This window comes from Schistocerca americana, chromosome 2, assembly GCF_021461395.2.
Source record: "Schistocerca americana isolate TAMUIC-IGC-003095 chromosome 2, iqSchAmer2.1, whole genome shotgun sequence".
NCBI lineage: Eukaryota > Metazoa > Arthropoda > Insecta > Orthoptera > Acrididae > Schistocerca > Schistocerca americana.
Window position 1 is genome coordinate 703,688,028 of NC_060120.1, and position 20,796 is coordinate 703,708,823.

Consider the following 20,796-nt stretch of genomic DNA (forward strand, 5'->3'; position numbering starts at 1 on the left):
GTCAGGCATATATTAGAAAAGCATGTATGCTCACTGGACAGCTGACGACATCTTATTTGCCAAGACTAAAAACTGCTGCAAGTAAAATGTACCTTTCTGCTTCAGTTACCTCTTCTGCTGCGGACAAGAAGATCTCTAGCATTTCTTTTACAATCGGGAATATCATTTCTCAAGGTACCACGCTAAACTTTAATACATATCCTTCAGCATACTCCCTAATCTTTCGTTATTTACTTTTTTCAGTTCTTTGTGAAATTCTTTCGGAGCGAACTTATTTCTTTTGAACTGGGCAGGAACTACAATATTTTGCGCAATACCACCCATACAGACTACAACATATTGCGCAATATACTCAGCGAGTGTCAGTATTTTAAAAGAACTTGCGGTCTCCTTCAATATATGATGCAAACCGTCAATACCGCTGCCAGATAGTTAATATTACTACGTAATACTCAGTACTGCACAATAAACATTGAGCGTGTGAGTGGTCCTTGATGGACCTCGCCGCAACCCTAGGCTCGTGGCTGCCGAAGGTTACGTATTAGCTGTGTAAATAACACCTTCTTCATATCACTGAAGTGTTGCAATATTACAATTACGGCATTCCTATCCGTGCATATAACTACCATAATTATCATTGGTTGTATCTTGTGACAAGTGCGTGGCGTTTATAGACGTCTGTTTCTTACAAACTCAAAAATTTTGACACCACGCTGGCGAAGAAGTTCACGTGCCCAGTCGGAGGTGTTTGCGATTTTTCTCGGTGGTATCGCTTGCAACAGCAATCTTGCCACCAGTCAGAACGCAGGAGACAGAGAAGAACGGTCACCTCAGACAATCCACACGAGTTTCAGTGCTCCAACATCGTCACAAGACTGGAAGAAGCTCTAAGGTGTTTTACGGCTACGTGTGCCAGATGGTCGCCATTTGGGACTGTGTTGCGTTATGTGGTCCAGCATCCAACAGTCACCGTTTATGACCGTCTTCTAACATTCATTCCACATGCTCTTATATGTAGTACCTATACGCCCTGTATGGTCCAAAATACCACAAGTGACAAACTCATATCCCGGAGTCAGATAATTATGCCCTGCGATATCTCACGCTGATACTGAAGCTTTTGCCGACCTCTGTGGCCGAGCGGTCCTAGGCGCTTCAGTCCGATCTCAGATGTTAATTCCTATAGTGCTTAGAGCCATTTGAATTGAAGTTTTTACCGTTAAGAAAACTAAAATAATCTTTCTTTCCCACGTTAACGGGTTTAATGGCCCTTACTTGGCGACTTTGACATAAGAAACCTTTAAATAATGCTAGAAATGGTGCAGCTGTATCTATGAACATTTTATCTCTTTGCAGTCTTAGGAACTAAATCCTAAAATCATATTCTACATAATTTGGTATCTTCTACTAATTATGGTTAATTTTTCTTTATTTTACAACTTTCAAAAACGTTAGATTATCGACAGAAGACAGCTATCGTTCAGAATGCTAAGGCGAAAACGAGTTCGTACATTCTTCCTTTGTACTCCATTTCTAACTGTATTATTTCTGTCCTCAGTGTTATCCAGTTGTGCCCTTCTTTTTTGATTCATAGCAAAATCGTTCAAAATTGCAGGTATCTCTGCAGAACCTGTTCATGCTTCGGTGTAATGACAGAAAAATTTTCAAAACTTGATGTGTATTGAAAAAAAAAGTTCCATTACACTTTAGGTTTTAATAAATTAGTGCTCGGCTTATTAAAACATCTTCTACAGCTGAAACGACATCTTTCTCCTAGTGTAACCTTTCTAAAACAAATAAGTAATTAGAGTTTTAGTCCAACGAGGCCTACAACAGGCTGATTACATATGTTCTCTTTCTGTTATGTTCAGGGGCGGCACACGCCGACGATGTACATTACATGTTCACGTCGCCCACTAATCTCGATCCTAATTCGGATGGAGGCATTATCAGAGCGCAGATGATAGAAATGTGGGCCAATTTCGCCAAATATGAGTAAGTAGTTTTCTTATCAATTTGCTATTTATAACTGACTACGAAGTTTACTTGTAAAATCGCAAATTGAGGTGGTATGGCGCTATGTCACATAAATTAAAGTGATCGCTAATGCCACAACTTTTATAAGAAAGGCATAAATTTTCTCTGAGACGGTGAAATTTTCAGTGAGCTACCTTTCACACTGGCAGTGTATTCAGTAATTAAGGATGCAAAATCTATATTAGCAATATAAGTAGAAACCCGTCTTGTCTGTCTGTTTCAGCACATTAATCCCAAAATAACAACACAAATCTTTAGGGGTTTTTACAGTTAACTTGAGCGTAGGTTGGGACAACGTATAGGTTTTAATTCACCAAAATCTGATCAAGGAAAAAATATATCGTAATTTAAAATTATGTCTAAAGCTGTAGTATGTGTCTGTTTGTCTGTTTGAGCACACTTATCTCCAAACCAAATAAATGAAATTTAATGGGGTTTTCACATATAGCTTCAGAATAGCTTGGGGCAACGTACAGCTTTTATTTTTATCAAAATCGGATCATTAAAAAAAAGACACCGAAATTTAAAGATTTATCCAAAAACGTTTACGCAGCTTACAAGGGAACTGTCCAGTTCCACATGTTGCAACATACCCTGATATTTCTTATACAGGACAAATACACTGAAAGAATACCATCGTCAAAGTTTTAGCTGCTAAGCTACTCTGAAAGTAATTTGCAAAAAAAAAGTCATGTTTGCCTATTCCGTAGCTCGCCAGGTAACTGGAGTACGCCCCTGGCCCTGGCATAGGTGTAGCAGACAGTGCATGCGCAACATGGCGGGCACACATTCTTGGTTGGTGGCACATCGGTAAATACATAACACATCACAACACGATAGTAATTTGTAAAGCGAATTTCAGTTTCCGTTGAATTTTCTCTTATACAGCTTTCTACAGTTACTATTCACTCGAATTTGCAACTCAGTAATTAGCAGTTGTCTTTGCAGTATTGCTGCGTGTTAACAATGGAGATGAAATTGAATTAATCTTTTTTGTGGTTTCTTCGTATATGCTTGCTAATAGCATCTTGCTTCGTGCAGGTTTCAGAGATTCACATTAATGTGGAATCGAATTAACGTTTTCATCTAAGCAAAGAAGCAATATGAAGAACGTGGTACGAAAACGAAATCATCTACTTCTCCTGAAGACCTACATATGTGTTATTTATTAGTTAATTTGATGGACATTCATTCGAACGATGTCGACATTTCGTTACAAATTTTGGAAAAATTAGAGCTGATAAGAAATAACTTGGACTATTCTGTGAACTGTGATTCGAACAATGATTGTCATGCTAATTCAAGTCCAGAACCAAAACAGAATACGTTCCAAGTCCTAAGAAAACATATATTGTAACAGCTTTCAGTGAGACAGAAAAGGCTGTAAGTTTTATAGCTGAACGCAGAAGGAAGAAAACGCTTATATACAATCAGTACGCAAAACCAGCTTGGTTTGGCAAAATTTGAACGTGAATTGTATAAATGGAAGAACTACTTACGTGAAGAATGAAATAAGCACCAAATTAAAGCTAGCAATAGCGTGAAAGAGAAACTATTCGAAAGGTATTTTATTAGAATTGAGGGCACGTTTGTGAAACACCACATAAGTATTACCCCCGTTAACGCTACAAACTAACTGTACAATTACACAATAGACCAAAATAATTGCATGAAATTCAATCAGTGGCACTGCCATCCATAAGAATCATATACACATATAAGTGATTTCTGGTACTAGCCTCTTGAAGGAGTTGGTACTATTTTTAAAGAATTCAATTTACTCTGAAAAAAAAGAAGGCACATTGAACACGTTAATTGTTTGACACCTGTTTATAAAGATAGGGAAAAGCAATGAAGTGACCAAACAATTTTCCTACTGCTCACTCACGAAAAGTATGCCCTGCTGAATCAGCAATGTTTATTTATTATAAGATTGAAATTGGGATGGAAGTCTAAGGGTCAGCTGAATCATGACCATAGCTGAGTAAAAATTGAGATACCCTAAACTACCGGAGCTCAGCTACAGTTTACTGTAGTGAACATGTGTGCTGCGTCGTTGTGGCTGCGTTGGCTGGTGCGATGGCACGGCCCATGTGCTGCATGACGGGTCTGTTTGTGCAGACGTGTCTATTGGCGAAAATGCGACTAATTCTTACTTACACCGAAATGAATACCTGTTCAAATTTACGTTAATGAGGACAATGGGGAAATTGCGTGAAGGAGGTGCAAGAGCAGTTAGATGCATGGGAGGCAACGGCAGCACAATATGGAATGCATTTCTCTGCAAAGAAAAGTGAAATAATCGTCACAACAAGGAAGAAGAATAGGCCAAATGTGGATATAACTTGTGGAGGGGAAAAACTACAAGTGGTAGAGAACTTCAAGTACCTGGGAAGCGTGATTGAAAGTAAGGGGGGAAACGCAATGGAAATAAATGAAAGGTGCAGAAAAGCAGGGCAGTTCTACAAATGCATTAGGGGGGTTATTTGGAGCAAGGAGGTGCCACAGAAATCCAAGGGAATTATATACCGAACCTACTTTGTCCCCATATTGACATACGGAAGTGAGACATGGGTAATGCACAAAAGCGACAAAAGTAGAATACAGGCTAGTGAAATGAAGTTCCAGAGGAGCAGGTTGGGTGTAACAAGACGAGACAGATTGCGAAATTTGTATGTGAGGGAAAGACTAAAGGAGGAACCAGTACAGGACAGGATAGAAAAATCAAGACTGCAGTGGTATGGACACATGAAGAGAATGGATGAGGGAATAATTCCAAAGAGGATGTTTGATCTGCAACTGGAGGGGAAGAGGCCCAGAGGAAGACCAAGAGATAGATGGGTGAAGGGAGTGAAGGAATGTGTGATGAGAAGAGGAGAGAACTGGACGAAGGTGGAAGAGGGGGAATGGTGGAAAGACAGAACACGATGGAGAGGCTTGTGTTCCCGACAGACCCAGCCAGTGGCTGGAAACTGTCCAAGATGATGATGATGAGGACGATGGTATGCATCCATACCAGTACAAAACCAGTGCAATGTTAAACATTTTAATAATCAAGCCAAAATTCCAAGAAATATTGTATAGGCGTGAATAAAGTGATCCTGAGCGATGCTCAAATCGAACACACTGTAAGTAAGCTGTTTAGGTTTTTATATTGCTAACGCCACCGCTACGTAGCGCTCTGTATGAAAATCACTGGCTGTGCTGTGTGCAGTCTGTGGCTGGGTGGAATTGTTGGAATTTGCTATTGTAGTGTTGGGCAGTTGGCTGTTAACAGCGCGTAGCGTTGCGCAGTTGGAGGTGAGCCGCCAGCAGTGGTGGCTGTGGGGAGAGAGATGGCGGAGTTTTGAGAGCGGATGATCTGGACATATGTCCATCAGAGACAGTAAATTTGTAAGACTGGATGTCATGAACTGATATATATATATATATATATATATATATATATATATATATATATATATATATATATATAATGACTTTTGAACACTATTAAGGTAAATACATTGTTTGTTCTCTATCAAAATGTTTCATTTGCTGACTATGCCTATCAGTAGTTAGTGCCTTCAGTAGTTAGAACTTTCTATTCAGCTGGCAGTAGTGGCGCTCGCTGTATTGCAGTAGTTCGAGTAACGAAGATTTTTGTGAGGTAAGTGATTTGTGAAAGGTATAGGTTAATGTTAGTCAGGGCCATTCTTTTGTAGGGATTACTGAAAGTCAGATTGCGAAGCGCTAAAAAATATTGTGTGTCAGTTTAGTGTTGATCAGCATAGGTAAAGAGCGAAATGTCTGAGTACGTTCAATTCTGCTCAGCTGTTTGGAAATCAAATAATGTAAGAGGTTTATCAGCACAGTAGTTCATTAATTTTTCTAAGGGGACTTCGCAACACACATAGAATGTAGCTCTCCTACTTCGATCGAAAAATGCTAAGTACTCAACACCTTCAGAAATCTGAACCATGTCTAATGAAAAATTTTAATCTCACAAAGCAAGAGGCTAAACATAAAGCTATCAACTTGGCTGAACACTACAGCAAGAGGTCATTCTACAAATGCATAGTATCAAATAAAAGATCCATGACCACACGCCAATGCAGAGGTTTTCCTGCAATCACATAGGATCAATCAGACAACTGTTTGATCTGGTGAATTTGAAAACCATGTGACCTGCCCATCTGGAGTCAAAGTATAGAGAGTGAAGAAGTGATTTCTCCCGTACGTCTCCTCGTGGCACTTATGAAACCTCGTACCCTCACTATAATTCTATCTTTTCCACTTGTCTTTACCATTCACAGACCTTAGCATAGCAACAGTTTGTTTACAACAAAAAGAAAAAGAGCTTTATCCAGTTAAACGCTTATTTTCAGTCTTACAGTACTGGTAGTGCCCAACGCAGCGCCCCTCTCATTTCACAACATTTTCACCAGTAGGAACAACGCTCTCTGAATGCTACAATATTCCCACGCTACGATTTGGGGTTAAGAAAGAAACACTATTTACAATTGATTGGTGGCTCGTATTTTTGGGTCCCGTGTCCGTATTTTGGAGATTCCAATCTGCCGACAGAGTTATCTTCCCTGCGGGAAGAGAGGGGAACCATTTTCTAACACAACGGAGGCAGCCAAACGGAAAATAGAGGCACGTTTTTCTATTTTTCGAGCTCTGAAGACAATTGTTAGTTAGGCAGCACCCCTGTGGGCGGTTGGCAGCGCCATGTCGTAAACGTATCACTCTGGAGTCATCAGAAAAGTGTCCCCAGCTCACTCTGTCCCTTGTAAAGACTGCTTGTCTCGTTCATTTACTTCCCGGCTCTGACGAACTTCTACTCTCATAAGCTAACCTCAGGTACACCGTAATGACAGGCTACAATTGTAATATATATTTGACGTAGATTCAGAATACCCCAAAAAATTATATGGTGAACATCATAACGTAATAACTTACCATCTGAAAATAATATTGTGCCTGGGACAAAGAGAAAGGTTAGTAAGAACATTGAATGAGAAATATATTTATGTATTTCTTTGCAAGCCGTATTCCCAACCATCATCTTTAAATTCATAACATCAACGAAATCCAAAAAATTCTCTTATCATAGTTCTCAATGTACAATACATATATGATAATTAACAGTTTTGTCGATTTATCAAATAAAACTTTAGATGTTTCCTTTCAAAATAGCGAATAGTAAAGTTTCTAAATCTTCCAAAAATTTTAAAGACCTATTTGTATTGCCAAATTATTTTTGTATAAATTTTAAGGACATAAATAAATAAAAGAAATGGAAAAATATTTCTTATTTGAATGAGTTTTTCCATTTTCTTATTCACATTTTCAAGAAAAGAATGGTGGAGATAGCAAGGAGATTAGAAAATTTTAAATCTAACAATAATTTTTAGGTTTTGCTTGAAATTTTACGATTTTCCCTTGAAATCTTTGAAACGTGTTTGGACAAACGAAATATACATTAGAAATTTCTGAAAAATAGTAAGAATGCCTGAAAAATGATGAAAATGCTTCAAGATTTTCGAAAAAAATTTAAAATGTTTGAAAAACTACGATTGCTTTACGTTCATATCGATTTGTCTTTTGCTGTTGTTGAAGTCTGACTTTTGACAGAATCATTTCTAATAAATTTCATGTGAAAGTTTTCGATTTTTGTGGTTTTCGTTGATTTTTAGAAAGAATTCCAAAATTGTGCTATAAACTGTAATACGTACATACCCCCACCGCCATGGTGGAGCGCTGTCTTCTACAACGATATGTATGACTGCAGTGTCCTTGTTTAAAATTACACATCTGATGGGCCGGCAGACTCCTTGCCTAGAGACAGCTGCATACAGTCTGCAGTATCACAGACCTGAGAAGCTGTCCAGTGTTCTGCTCTATCGTATTCAGAATATCTAAGAACATTAATTTCTAGGAAGTGTTCGTCAGCTGTGATTGAGACATACGGGACCTTCAATTATTTCTTTCTCATAACAGCTGTTCAATCTTTTATTGACTTCACTGCAGTGTACATCAATTTGGTGGGCAATTTCCCGTGACGCCGCCATTTCATGTGCACTGGACTACCTTGAAGTAAGTCCTTGGGGAATTTTAGCAGACTGAATACATTATACTGTCAACAATTGCATACACTGTGCACTTTAATGAACTCTACAGAGAATCTCATTTACATAAATTACTGTGTGTAACTATATTCCGTTGCCTAGAGAGTGTTCAAAAAAAGGTTTCTACTGAAAGAAACGATTACTTTGTTTCAGTCATTTATTTGGTGCTTATTTGACATGTATTGAGGAAATACACTTTGCAGCAAAATGTCTGTGCATATCACTCTGAAATGTGAAATGTCCCTGCATAATGACAGGCTCTGTGTCCAGTCGCATCTTAGTGCAATATTATGCACCTTTTTTTTCCTCAGGGGCAATGAAGACACCAAGTGACCGTCGACTGAATACGATTGCTGATGTTTTCACCATATCACAACAGACACTTCCCACACCCAACTATAAAGTTTGATGGAGCTCATGAGACGTCCTGGGAAGGCTTTTTCCTGCTTTTAACGAGCACTAATGATGGTACATGACTATAAGATATATCACTCCACTAATAGAGATGCATTACTTTGGAGCTGTGAAACTGTACATCACAAAACATGGACCAGATCACTGAAGTTATACTTAAAGCTGCTGTATTGGGCTCTTCAAACACTCATCTCCAATATCGGAAAACATGAGTGTGGGATGAACTGAACATCAAAAACATGTCGCAGTACTCGGCTCAAAATCTGGCCACATCTATTTATCATCCTTCAGGAGGCATTGAAACTTTTTTCCGACAAAAAAATTTACGGGGAATATGTGCGGAAATATACCATATGGCCGTGGGAATGTGGGCCCAAAAAGAGTGCAGCAACTTTCGTGTGGAATTCAAATTGGATTAAATACAATTGCTGATATTGCTTGAGGAAAATGTAATAAGTTTCATGGTATATCAGAAAGAAGACGAGAAAACCATTTGGCGTTCTCGTGATGCATGAATTTCGCACGTTGAGGAATTTGGAACTGAGTGGATCACATTTAATTCAGTGTTCAAGCACGACCATGTTGTAACTTAAGTTTGGTGGATACCGCTATGCCATGCAAAGAACAGAACTGATCATTCTGTACCTGTAGCAAAAACTTTACTTCCCATGTTACTGGATTTCAAACTCGACTCCATGGCTACTGCTAATTTTACTGTTGAACTTGCTAGATAAAGTCATGCAGGGTCTTGCGGTATTATATAAATACTGAGCATGTCTGACGACAGCTTTCTGGTTGATAACAACAACCTTCTTGTGGTTAAAACGTTTTTCCAAACATGTCCAGAGGTACAGCATCAATGGAGTATTGGAGTAGATAGCTCACTATATGTGTGATATCTGTCTCTGATCAGTGGTACAGAGTGGCCGTGCGGTTCTAGGCGCTACAGTATGGGGCCGAGCGACCGCTCCGGTCGCAGGTTCGAATCCTGCCTTGGGCATGGATGTGTGCGATGTCCTTAGGTTAGTTAGGTTTAATTAGTTCTAAGTTCTAGGCGACTGATGACCTCAGAAGTTAAGTCGCATAGTGCTCAGAGCCATTTGAACCATTTGAACCATCAGTGGTACGATACATGTCACATGACACAATATCCTGTATTAAGTTCTTTTGCCTAATATTCTGATTATGGGCTATTCACGACACGAGGGAATAAAAATATTTTAACAATAACTGGACCTATTCGCAACCAAACATCGGTGATTAAGGTGTGAAAGATAATTTCATCGTAAATCCTGGTTAGTCAGATAAGCAGTTCTATTCTGATCTCTAATAAGAATCACTCTGCAGGTCATCCGCTCATAAATCAGCGAACGTTAACTGGGAAAACTTCAATCGGTCATTTTAGAAACAATGTAACTCCAAATTTTATACAAAATGAAATCTACATGCAGGCATTCTTTAAGGGTAGCCGCAGGCTTCTCTATAGAAATGACGTATTTTCCGTTAATCTGTGTATGTTTATTTGTGTGTGGTAAGTTTGTGTTAGTTTTAGAAACAACACGAGTCCTGCAGTTCTGGTGTTTCTAATCTCAGTGTGGCACCACCGTTGAGTCTGTTGGAAGTGCTGTGTGATCTGATCATTCGTGTGATAAAATTTGTTATTGTTGAAGAGTTGGTTGTCTTTTAGACAGAACATAACATTACTTTCTTGGTTATCTTATGTGATTAAGAGGTGCAGGTTGATAGTTGTTTTATTTTAAAGTTCTCTGACAATGGAATGTCCATAAAATAAAACAGGTGTATGAGGAATGAAGCTGAATACAAGGGTGAGGTAATTAAGAGAGCAATGTTCATGGAAGTGAATATATGAACTATGCAGAAAAAACAATTCCAGAAAGAAAAACAGGTGAGTGATGAAACTGTAAGAAAGCATGTTTTGCTAACGTTGACACATTTCATCAGACACTTCATCACTCTCAGTGATGAAAGGGAGGAGGTTTGTCAGTAGACATTTATAGCTTTCATGGTCTTAAGGGTGACAGTAGACTCCGTCATCTAAGAGAATTGTTGAAAAGTTGATTTAAGAAGAATTCACTGGAAAACGAACACCGTTCAAGAGACGAACGATGTCAACATTAACACAGTTCAAGTACTGATTTTGGCATCCAGGGACAGGAGCTGCATCGCCATTCATCAACACAGCACTTTTACATACATTCATGCTGTGGGGTACCAGGAAGCGATATGTGTGTTTACAATGAACAAGTGCATACAACGGACAAAATTTTGCACAAACATTGATAATTTGAAATAACTGATTTCAGTCACACATTAACATTGAAAAGTCATAACACTGTAAGATTATTTTTGTTGTGTGATTTAAAAAACCAGTATGATGCCTCAAATTAATGTTAATGTTAAAGGCAATATATTACTGATGTCATATGTTTGTGTAAGTTTGCTATATAAGTCAGCATTTACATATTTTATAGCTTTTGAACTTAAAGTTATCATTAAGTTGATTACAAGAGCATGTTAAGGTGATAAAGTTTCACAAGCATTTGAGTTAATTTTAGAAAAAAATACAACTATAATCACATTGATCACCATTTTGGCTGGATCTGCTAGGATCTTGAGATTATACTGACTGTTAAGTGATTCTCTTAACTAAACTCTTTAAAAAAGGATAAAGCTACTTTTGATCTGTATTGACCTTTCTTTCAAAAAATAGTTTCTTGTGTTTCCTGAAAAATATGCATTTATGAAGTTATGCTGTTTCTGAAAGGACTGATTACTTCCCGTTTGGTAAGAAAAGTATCTAGATGTAATTTAAGATACTGCTGTTGGATGTTTCTTGAAGTAGTTCTTATGAATCATGCCAGCAATCAACAGGATACAAAGGTTATCCTTTCTATATGTGAGCCTATCTGAGATGAAAATTTGCATCTAATTACAGTATCTCCATCTGGACAGGATGCTATTCTAAACGTTCTTCTGTCTTTAAATATATAATAATAAATGGAATCTTGGTCGATTAGTTACTGGTTATTCATACACACATTGTTTACAAAGTAGATAGGTCATGTTTACTGAGGTAAACAGATTTTAAAAAGTTAACTGATTAATGCAACCTGTGATATTCTCTCGAGTATGTCTAGAATAACATGTTGTATTGTTGTGTTGATATGTGGTGTGCAATGTTTTTTTCATATTGGGAAACAAGTTAATAATTAATGTACAGAAATGCTTGTACACTATTCACCTGCACCACAGCACTGGTCAATGCCCACACTATACACACACTACACAACAACAACAACTACTACTACTACTACTACTACTACTACTACACAACAACAACAACACACTGTAAACTAGCATACACAGACACACACACACACGCACACTTTCAGCTGGCATCAGGATTCTGATGATACCTCCACTGTTCTGTTGAGCTTTTTGTGGCGTCCCTTTTGCTACCTGAGGTAGCTGCATCAGCACCTTACCACAATGTACGCTATTTTGAGCTCGAAAAATATAATAAATATCCATCAGCAATTATGGGGAAAGCATTTTGCAACGGGATTTATTAAACTTTGACTGTTTACTGCAAAATGGCGTTCCCTATTCTGCGTTATTCAAATAATCCTTGACTTTGTATAAATATTATTTGAGGCTTATACCTTGGATATCAACAGTTTCTTTAAGCAACTTAGACAATTTATTGTGCTTTGTAGTCTACCACAGAAAACGTTTGTTTATTCTCAATAAATTCAAGTATAGTTTGCCTCTTGTTCCATGATCCTGAATGCTACTGTTTCTGAAAACATAATTGTTGAAGTTCTTGAAGTGCATAACAGATTAGTAAATGTATGGACGTAGTGCAATTAAAAATCCGTAACTGTTTAACAAGGATCTCAGTTACTATTTTCAGATATTAACGACGGATATTTCTAAAGTAAACACAATGCAAATAAAACAGAAATGTTATTGATTTACACGTCTGTAAATAATAAGACCTTGTTGTGATAGTCCAAAATTTTCTAACTTACTTTCATAGATAACTACCCAAACCTAATAAGCTGCAGATATGGTCAGACTAGTTGCGTTTCTACTTCCATTTGATGCTGGTAAAATGCCAACCAGCTTTTGTTAATTATTTATAAGTTGAATAACTCTGAAATAATATTATATGCAAGGTGAATAAATCACACAACAGCAATGAAATGTTGTAAAATAATGTATGATATAGTGCAAGTATGAATTGTTGCAATTAATCTGAGATGTACATAAATAATTGTCATGTTACAATGTAGAACATAAATTGATTTTAAAAGTAATATAAATGGATCTTAATGATGTGTGAAATAATAACTTATGACTCATTGTTATAATTTCAGTAATCCAACGCCAGAACAGACTTCCCTGCTGACGGAAACGTGGAAGGAGTACGACGAATCGTCCCCATATTATTTGGAGATAACGAGACCTCTACGACTGGCAACTAACTTGTTTGAGCCAGATATGACCTTCTGGCAAAACCTGCTGCCGTCGTAAATACAGTTCATCAGCATGAGAGCATGGTGATTGGACGTGTGTTGATGGTATTTTATATCCCACTCTACCATATTCAGTCATTGAACTTGGCACGAACGTAGTATAGTGAACTATGTGTATCCTAATGGTATACTTTTGATTATGAAAAACATATATCCTGCTTCTCCATTATCAGGTTTGTAATGAATGGAAAACAATGTTTCTCTCTTCTTGCATCTTTCCACTATTGGTACATGTAGATGATACAATAGACAGCAGAAATGCTTCCTGCTAATTCTTGTAAAGAGTATTTGTAGTTTTTGTTACTGTTCGTAGTATCTGCCTTACTTTGAGAATATACCCTGGACATGGCGAGTACTAGGAAGCTACATGTGACAACATACACAACTTTACAGTGTGAAGTATTTTTATGTTTCCTGTATTTTTCTGTAATGTATATAATAACATGTCTAATCATTTTCCATGTAACAACCTACATGCATTAGTGAATAGTAAAACGATTAAAAACGTTCATATGTTTTGACAAAATAAAAAATGTGCATCTCAACACAATTTCCATTTAGTTCTCAGATTTTCCATTATTCTATTTGTTCAGAAAATAAATTTTCTTCGTCCAAAGAGATAGTAGCAATGATAAGAAGAAAGACAGTACCAGTTTAGTAAAATCGACTTTCTTTTCTCTACTTAGGGTGCCAAATCTCGAAAGAATGTCTGTGGATCACTCCTCATGCTTCAGGCCTTTGTGGCAAACAAGATCACATTCGTGTCATTACAGCACCGCTGCTGGTAAAGGGACTGGAATAAACTAGTGAAAAGTTTTTTTTTTATAAGGAGCCCTTGCCGTAAGTTTACTACTGAGAGAAGTTTGGCAAGTTACATTTCTGATAACGTTGACCACTGATCTTGCAGCAATCTGTTTACTCTAAGAGAAATACCACGACTTAACAATTTACTGTGAACATACAGCAGTAAATGTTCCTGTTCACCTAACGCATCTCCTTGTAACTATCTTGAAACTTTCAGCCATACAATATGAGTTCCAAGAGATACAGACTAGGAACCTCACCAAAACAGAACTTTTCAGCTCCATAATAAGAATGCCGTTTACACTGACATCCACAAACCACTGCCCCAGCAAAGTTCCTGTTAGCTCTATGATCTAAAGAAGTCTGCCACTAATTGATAGCTTATGCAAACATTAAGTAACCCTAATGAAACCGCCCGGTGAGCCCTCTGGGAAGAACAGGTAATAGGATTGTGGAAAGGGCCAAAGGTTGAGGTCAGTTTCTCCTAATTGTCAATTATTGTAATTTAATAACCCTTATATCCAAGGCGACACATAGCTGGACCTTTACTGAATACAACTCTTTCATGGCTGAAGGCCTCCAAACAAGAAATCTTAGCAAATCTACAAGGTAAATCCAATTAAGATAGCAATAAAATAATTAAAGAAAACAGCAAACATACGCAAAGCGCAATAGAAATGGCTGAGGACCACATTAAAATTCAAAATTTGGAATATATGACCATAGACTTTTAAAGGCAGAAGGCCAGAAAGCTTAAAAACAAGAAATCTTAAAAATCAACAAGATTAAAATGCAATTAAAGAGGCAAATGAAATAAATAAAGAAATGTATCACAGCTGCGTGGAAAGCCTTAAGGCTAAGCACATAGAACATACATATGCAAGGTGCAATACCAACGGCTGAAGGCCATAATTAAGTTTCAAAATTTTAAAATGTATTACCATAATCTTTTAAAGGCAGAAGGCCGCTATGTTTAAGCTTGAAAGAATAATTTAAAAATCAATTTGCAAAAAAAAAAAATTTAAGAAAATTATAAAATAACCACAAGACTTGAATTTAAAGTAGCTGACAAAAGATAATTAAACACCGGTAACACTCAGAAGCCTCCAGGGAGATCGGTCTGCCCTCGTTCACTTACGCAAGACAGGTGGTGAGCTCAACTATACTTTATCCATTGGAACCCAACCAGGGGACAGCCACGGACCGACAGACACAAAGACTTGCTTCCCGTCAATCAATACATGAGAACTCAAACTGGAAAGGTTACAAACGTGATAATCCATAATGGAGTATGTATTAGCTGTCAAAATTACACACAATGTTGGACACTGACAACAGGTGAAGAAAGGATGCTGCCTGAAATTACGTCAGTGCCCAGTAGGTATCCAGAACACTAACGGCCACAAGACACAAAATTCCACTGGTGCACTCAAATTGTAGTCGTCCAAAATAGTTAATTGCACCGCATGGCGGCTAAATTTCAGCAGTGGAAACGCTCGGTGTAGCTCACAGGAAAACCTCCCCAACAGCAAACTACCGAAACGAACCACCACAACGTGAATGGACGTGGCTTGGGTAGTTGAAATCACTACTCAACTTTGGCGTCCTGGGTCGGTGAACCACGAAGCTCGTAGCGATCGGACAGCTCCACACACGCTCCCACACTGCGCAGGGGCTGCCAGCGGTCCCAGCCGACTGCACCGCGCGGAGATAACTTCACTCGTCCGCAACAACCGACCGATTGCCCACTGGTCCGTCTGCGACTGCTGCTCGGTCGCGACTGCAAAAAAAATGGTTCAAATGGCTCTGAGCACTATGGGACTTAACTGCAGTGGTCATCAGTCCCCTAGAACTTAGAACTACTTAAACCCAACTAACCTAAGGACATAACACACATCCATGCCCGAGGCAGGATTCGAACCTGCGACCGTAGCGGTCTCGTGGCTCCAGACTGTAGCGCCTAGAACCGCTCGGCCACTCCGGCCGGTTCGCGACTGCACCGCGGGTGCATCTACCACTCAGTTCCAGGAACATGACGGCGGAAATACCGGCTCGGACCCAACCGTGCAGAGGAAACACGCCCACTGGCTAAAAGACATCCCTGCACAAGGAAAGGACCGACCCAAGTTCCACAAGATGGTAACTGAAGGGGGCCAGAAGCACTCGGAGAACCAGTTACATGTCGCCAGATAAGACGACCGACCTCTCAGAGGCAGTACGCCGACAACATTTAAAATAATCGTCAGTGGAACTAACAGCAACTACACACAGAACCTGAAAACCACTTGCACGAAGACCTGAACGATACCCAACAGTAACTAAACACGCACGAAGACAAATACAGCCGACTCATGAACAATCGGCGAGCCAAGACACGTCGTCCGGTAGGACGACTGACCGACGATCCACGAAGACCGTGGCCCGGCTCAAGTGATGCATGGCGGCAATGGTCGAGCGAACCATATCGATGCAGACTTCACTTCTGCTCCAACCTGACTGCACTAGTACCGCATTGCATCTCCCCGACTGGCAGGTCAGGACTGAACTCCAGATGCGTTCCAACTGAATGGCAGACGCGAACACGCTCTCCGAACTGGCTTATGACAGACAACAAGTGGGAAGTAATAGCAGTAGATCAAAGACACTACGAAAGGGTATATATCGATATGTGCTGCTAACGCCGCTCACGGTCAGGCAAAGCAGCAACTCAGTGACAGCAGTAATTTAAATTAACGTAGTGAGATGGAAGTACGTCAAAAACAGGGTGTAAAATAGATGATGGCAGGAACACGAGCCACGCACGGCTCACCTAACATTGATAACTATCATTTTTCTAGTTAACTACTCAAGCCTGACTTTGATTAGCGACCATCACTTGGTATTGTCCCTGATACCATGTCACAAACTTTTTTTATGGTTTGGTGTGTAAAGGCTTTACTTCATTGCCCAGTGTCCTACAATATACTGTGATGATTTCCCTGCGAATAATTTCTGCCATTCCAAGGCTTTGGTATTTTCTCTCTGCTTGTGCCTCTATATCTCCTGTAGTGTGATGGCAAAACTGCTAACCAGCTCTCTGACCATACCCATTTGAGTCTCATCATATCTAACGAATGGTGAAGGCATATTCCTCCGACACTCCACATCATAAGGGATAATCCATTATTAGCGTGAACTTTGAAGTTGTAATTTGCTATTGAAAATGAAAAGTATGTATTCCAATCATTGCGCTGAGAATTTACATAGTAACGCAGCATCTATGTCACACACGCACCATCCAACCTTCAAATTGTGTGTGCACTGGAGTATTTCTTAATTTCCAAAACCATAGCAAATGACATACATAGGTGTTTCATCATGTTCTACATGAATTTATCCCTTAGTGTGTGATTACGGTTTCGAGTATACCAAACCTAAGCAATCAGCTGTTGACCATGGTTTGTGCCGCTGTAGTTGCTTGCTGATTCAGAACTAATGCTAGTTCCACAGACAGTGAGAAGTGATTAATAATCGTTGAAACGAAATGTTTCCCACTTTAAGCCAGCTGAATGGACCTGTAATTTAAAATGATTCAGTTGCCTCTGTAACTGTGTAGTAGTTCTTGTTTATGGTTCATATCTGCTGACTGCGCACTGTACATAATTCTGTGCATATTGGTCATCGTATTCCTTCGTCACATTCCATCAATACCATTCATCTACTCTCCAGCTCGTTGCCCTCCACCCTCCATGTCCAGACTCAGTATGGTCTTGTGTTTCCCTTATCACTTCTTTCTTGAGCTCAACTGACATATCAACTGCAATCTCAAACAGCTTACACAACAATTTCTGGCACATGCTCCACTGTCACTGCAGCATGTAAATCTTGCATTCTGTGTCGGTGGCTTGCACTGCTTGCCAATCAGCAAGGTCATGAACAATTGTCAATGCTACCTTCCTCCTCAATCCATCTGCGTTTCCATGCTTCTTGCCTGGCTTATACACAACTTCATAACCAAATTCTGTTTACCTCAACTCATACCTTGTGAGCCTGAAAGAAGGATAGTTCAACCCTAATAAGCGTTTTACACCTACATGATAAGCCACAACTTTTTTCCGCAAATAGTTCCAAAAATATTTAATTCTGTATATACCACTGAGAAATCTTGCCGTTCCAATAGCAGCTTCTCCATCTCTAATTTTTCAATTTTCTCATGCTCTTTTATTGGTGGCCTGCAACTGACTATGGTTCTTGTCTGACATCCCCAGTCATCCAGTTCTAGGATATTTGCTATTAATATACCTTTTTTATCTTTGTTTCATATGTGACAAAACAACACACAATACGTCAACAAGCAGCTCAGATTCTGCACTCTCACAAAGCAACATTACGGGGGCCGTGGCACAATACCATGCAAATCAAGCCGTACTGTTTTTGTCCACAATTCAATTGATTTATCCCTAAAGTGGACAAGCCTTGTGACATTACTTCAATGGCGACAGTTTGAACTAGCTCGAATGTCGTCCCATTAATTTCCACTTTACTGACCAAAGGTAAATTAAGACATGATGTTCTTACAGAAAGTCTAACCCCACTATCATACAGTAACCTTTGCTTACACGAGACACTACTTCCACAAACTGCTTAAGGGGTTCTATCCCTACCTGAGAAGTTAATATCTCTGTCCTAATAACTTCACCTCATTGTCTCCGACCCCACACAACCAATAGTGGGGTTGGTTCAATCAGTTCCAATCACCAAGATCCCAAGTTGCCGCTGACACATGTGCCGCTATGTCCAGCAAAACTTACGTGTCCTGCTTCTCACAGTGCCTATCATTCCACAGTCTGCCTTTCCATACGTATCTGTAGCATCAAAAATTCATGGGAACATCGATCGGAGGACTTGGGATTCTCTTCTGCTTTTAACGCATGTCCCCATCCCTCTTTCCTAGTCCTGCCGTCGTTACTACCACCCGATTATTGATATCCACACTAGTTCTACCCCATTAAGGGTGCCTACACTTCCCCGAGCGCCATCACCCGTAATATTTCACGTTAGTTGAAAGCAGCCCTCGCTTCTCACATACCCCTGTTGCTATACCAAAATTTTCCAATTTCATAGCCAACCTGTCTGAATCAGACTAGACATATCTGGTGACAGACTCCTCAGGAAGGCATCTAGTGCAAGATGCACAGCATCTTGGGGTATAATTTTATTCACCTCGTCACTCCTTCGTCACATTACTTAATTGCTAAATATAGGCAGTCGTTTTTCCATCGCTATATTTGCGAGTGGAACAGGGAAGAAAATGACTAGTAGTAGTATAGGGTGCCCTCAGCCACGCACGGAACGGTGGCTTTCGGAGTATCTATGTAGATGTAAATGTAGATGTTCTCATCAGGAAAAACAAACCTGAATTCCCATGGATCGGAGCAAGGAACCACGTTAGAGAATTTGAAAGGAAGACTGCCTGGATTGAAGTATGTGCAGGGATAAATAGTGAATTCCATGAATAGGGCTTACGGTCATGTGAGTACAAGATTCTAAGTAGAGAATTTGATAGATCTAATGGAAGAACAGGAACAGTAACGTATATGAAAACAAGGATGTTGGCAAGCTACTATTAACAACATAGTGAATGCATCATCGTGAATAACATAAATGTAAATCCAAAACCCACAAAAATATTAGCTGTTTATATGCCTACCAGCTCTGCAGATGCAAAAAGATTGAAAAACTGTTCTACCCTCGCCGCCTACACCTTTATACAAGTACCTGTATGTGTGTGGACATACCCAGTGAAGACTGTAAATTGTTGGTTGTTATTCAAGGATATTTAATTAACGCTACAGACTTCAAAAGGGTGAATGACGATGGACGAACACTAAATTTAGATTTGTGACCACGAAAGATATTTATGTTAACGAAAGACAAAAATACCATAAATTCTATGGTTTTTTACAAAACTTGATATAAACACGTCAGTAGTTGCGCTGAAGTAGAATATAAACCAATTTAATTATACTATTCGTTGACAAATGTTTTGCCAAGTAAGTGAAAATTACAAGGAACGATGATTGGTAGATAGTCAACACAAGGAACTCATTGGTAAAATTGTTATATTCTTAGCACGATTGATCTGTTTCTGTGATGTGACAACAGTGACTTCCAAACAGCGTGAGATTCAAACGCTATGCGTAACAGAAGGTCATATTCCCCTTGCTCATGAAAACTGTAATGGTCACTGGCCACCTTGTGACCTACACATGCTGAAGTTCATTGTAGGTCTTACCATTTTTAACTGCATCGTAGTAATGATAATGTCCACCATTACTGCTCTAGTCTCATTAAGTGCCCTTGCATAAGCACATCCACAGTAGCGTTGGAGATCTGTTCCAGGGAGAGGCCTTCGAGAATTTCTCCATCTCCTGTCGGATCGTGCTGAGGGCTGTGCTATTGCCATTCACATTATCTCGGCTCTCGACAGGTGCCTGCTTAACTTCTCCACTGCACACAGTAGCCGTTGGCGAATACTGTTCTACCTATACCATGTTAACAGTGGCTTTCTATCCGCTTCGCTCTCTGTCTGTTGGTGAAGTTGTAAGCACATCCAAACACAATTTGCAAAGAAATAGAATTGCTAGTAGTACTTAAGGTGTTGGCAATCACTGTTGTTAAAACAATTAAGTGAAGTGAACATGTGAGAAAGCTATAATAAAATAAAGGAGTATATTACTTACAAATCAACTTCATAAGATTTACATATCTCAACTTCATAAGATTTACATATCTCAGTAATTTGCGTATCAGATGTGGATAAGATGAAAGTCGATAAAACCATCCGGCTTGCATTTCCATTTTAATGAGATCTGTGACAGACTTCTGTG

General features: G+C 39.1%; 1 protein-coding gene across 1 annotated transcript in view; it reads left to right on the forward strand.

Moving 5' to 3' along the window:
- LOC124596285 (esterase FE4-like) overlaps positions 1–13,645 on the forward strand; it is an 83,592-nt gene extending 69,947 nt beyond the window's left edge. Inside the window, exons 10-11 of the mRNA XM_047135377.1 lie at positions 1,872–1,995; positions 12,965–13,645. Coding sequence (XP_046991333.1) covers positions 1,872–1,995; positions 12,965–13,121 — 281 coding nt within the window. The 3' untranslated portion in view covers positions 13,122–13,645. The remainder of the gene's footprint in view (positions 1–1,871; positions 1,996–12,964) is intronic.
- The last annotated feature ends 7,151 nt before the right edge of the window (positions 13,646–20,796 follow it).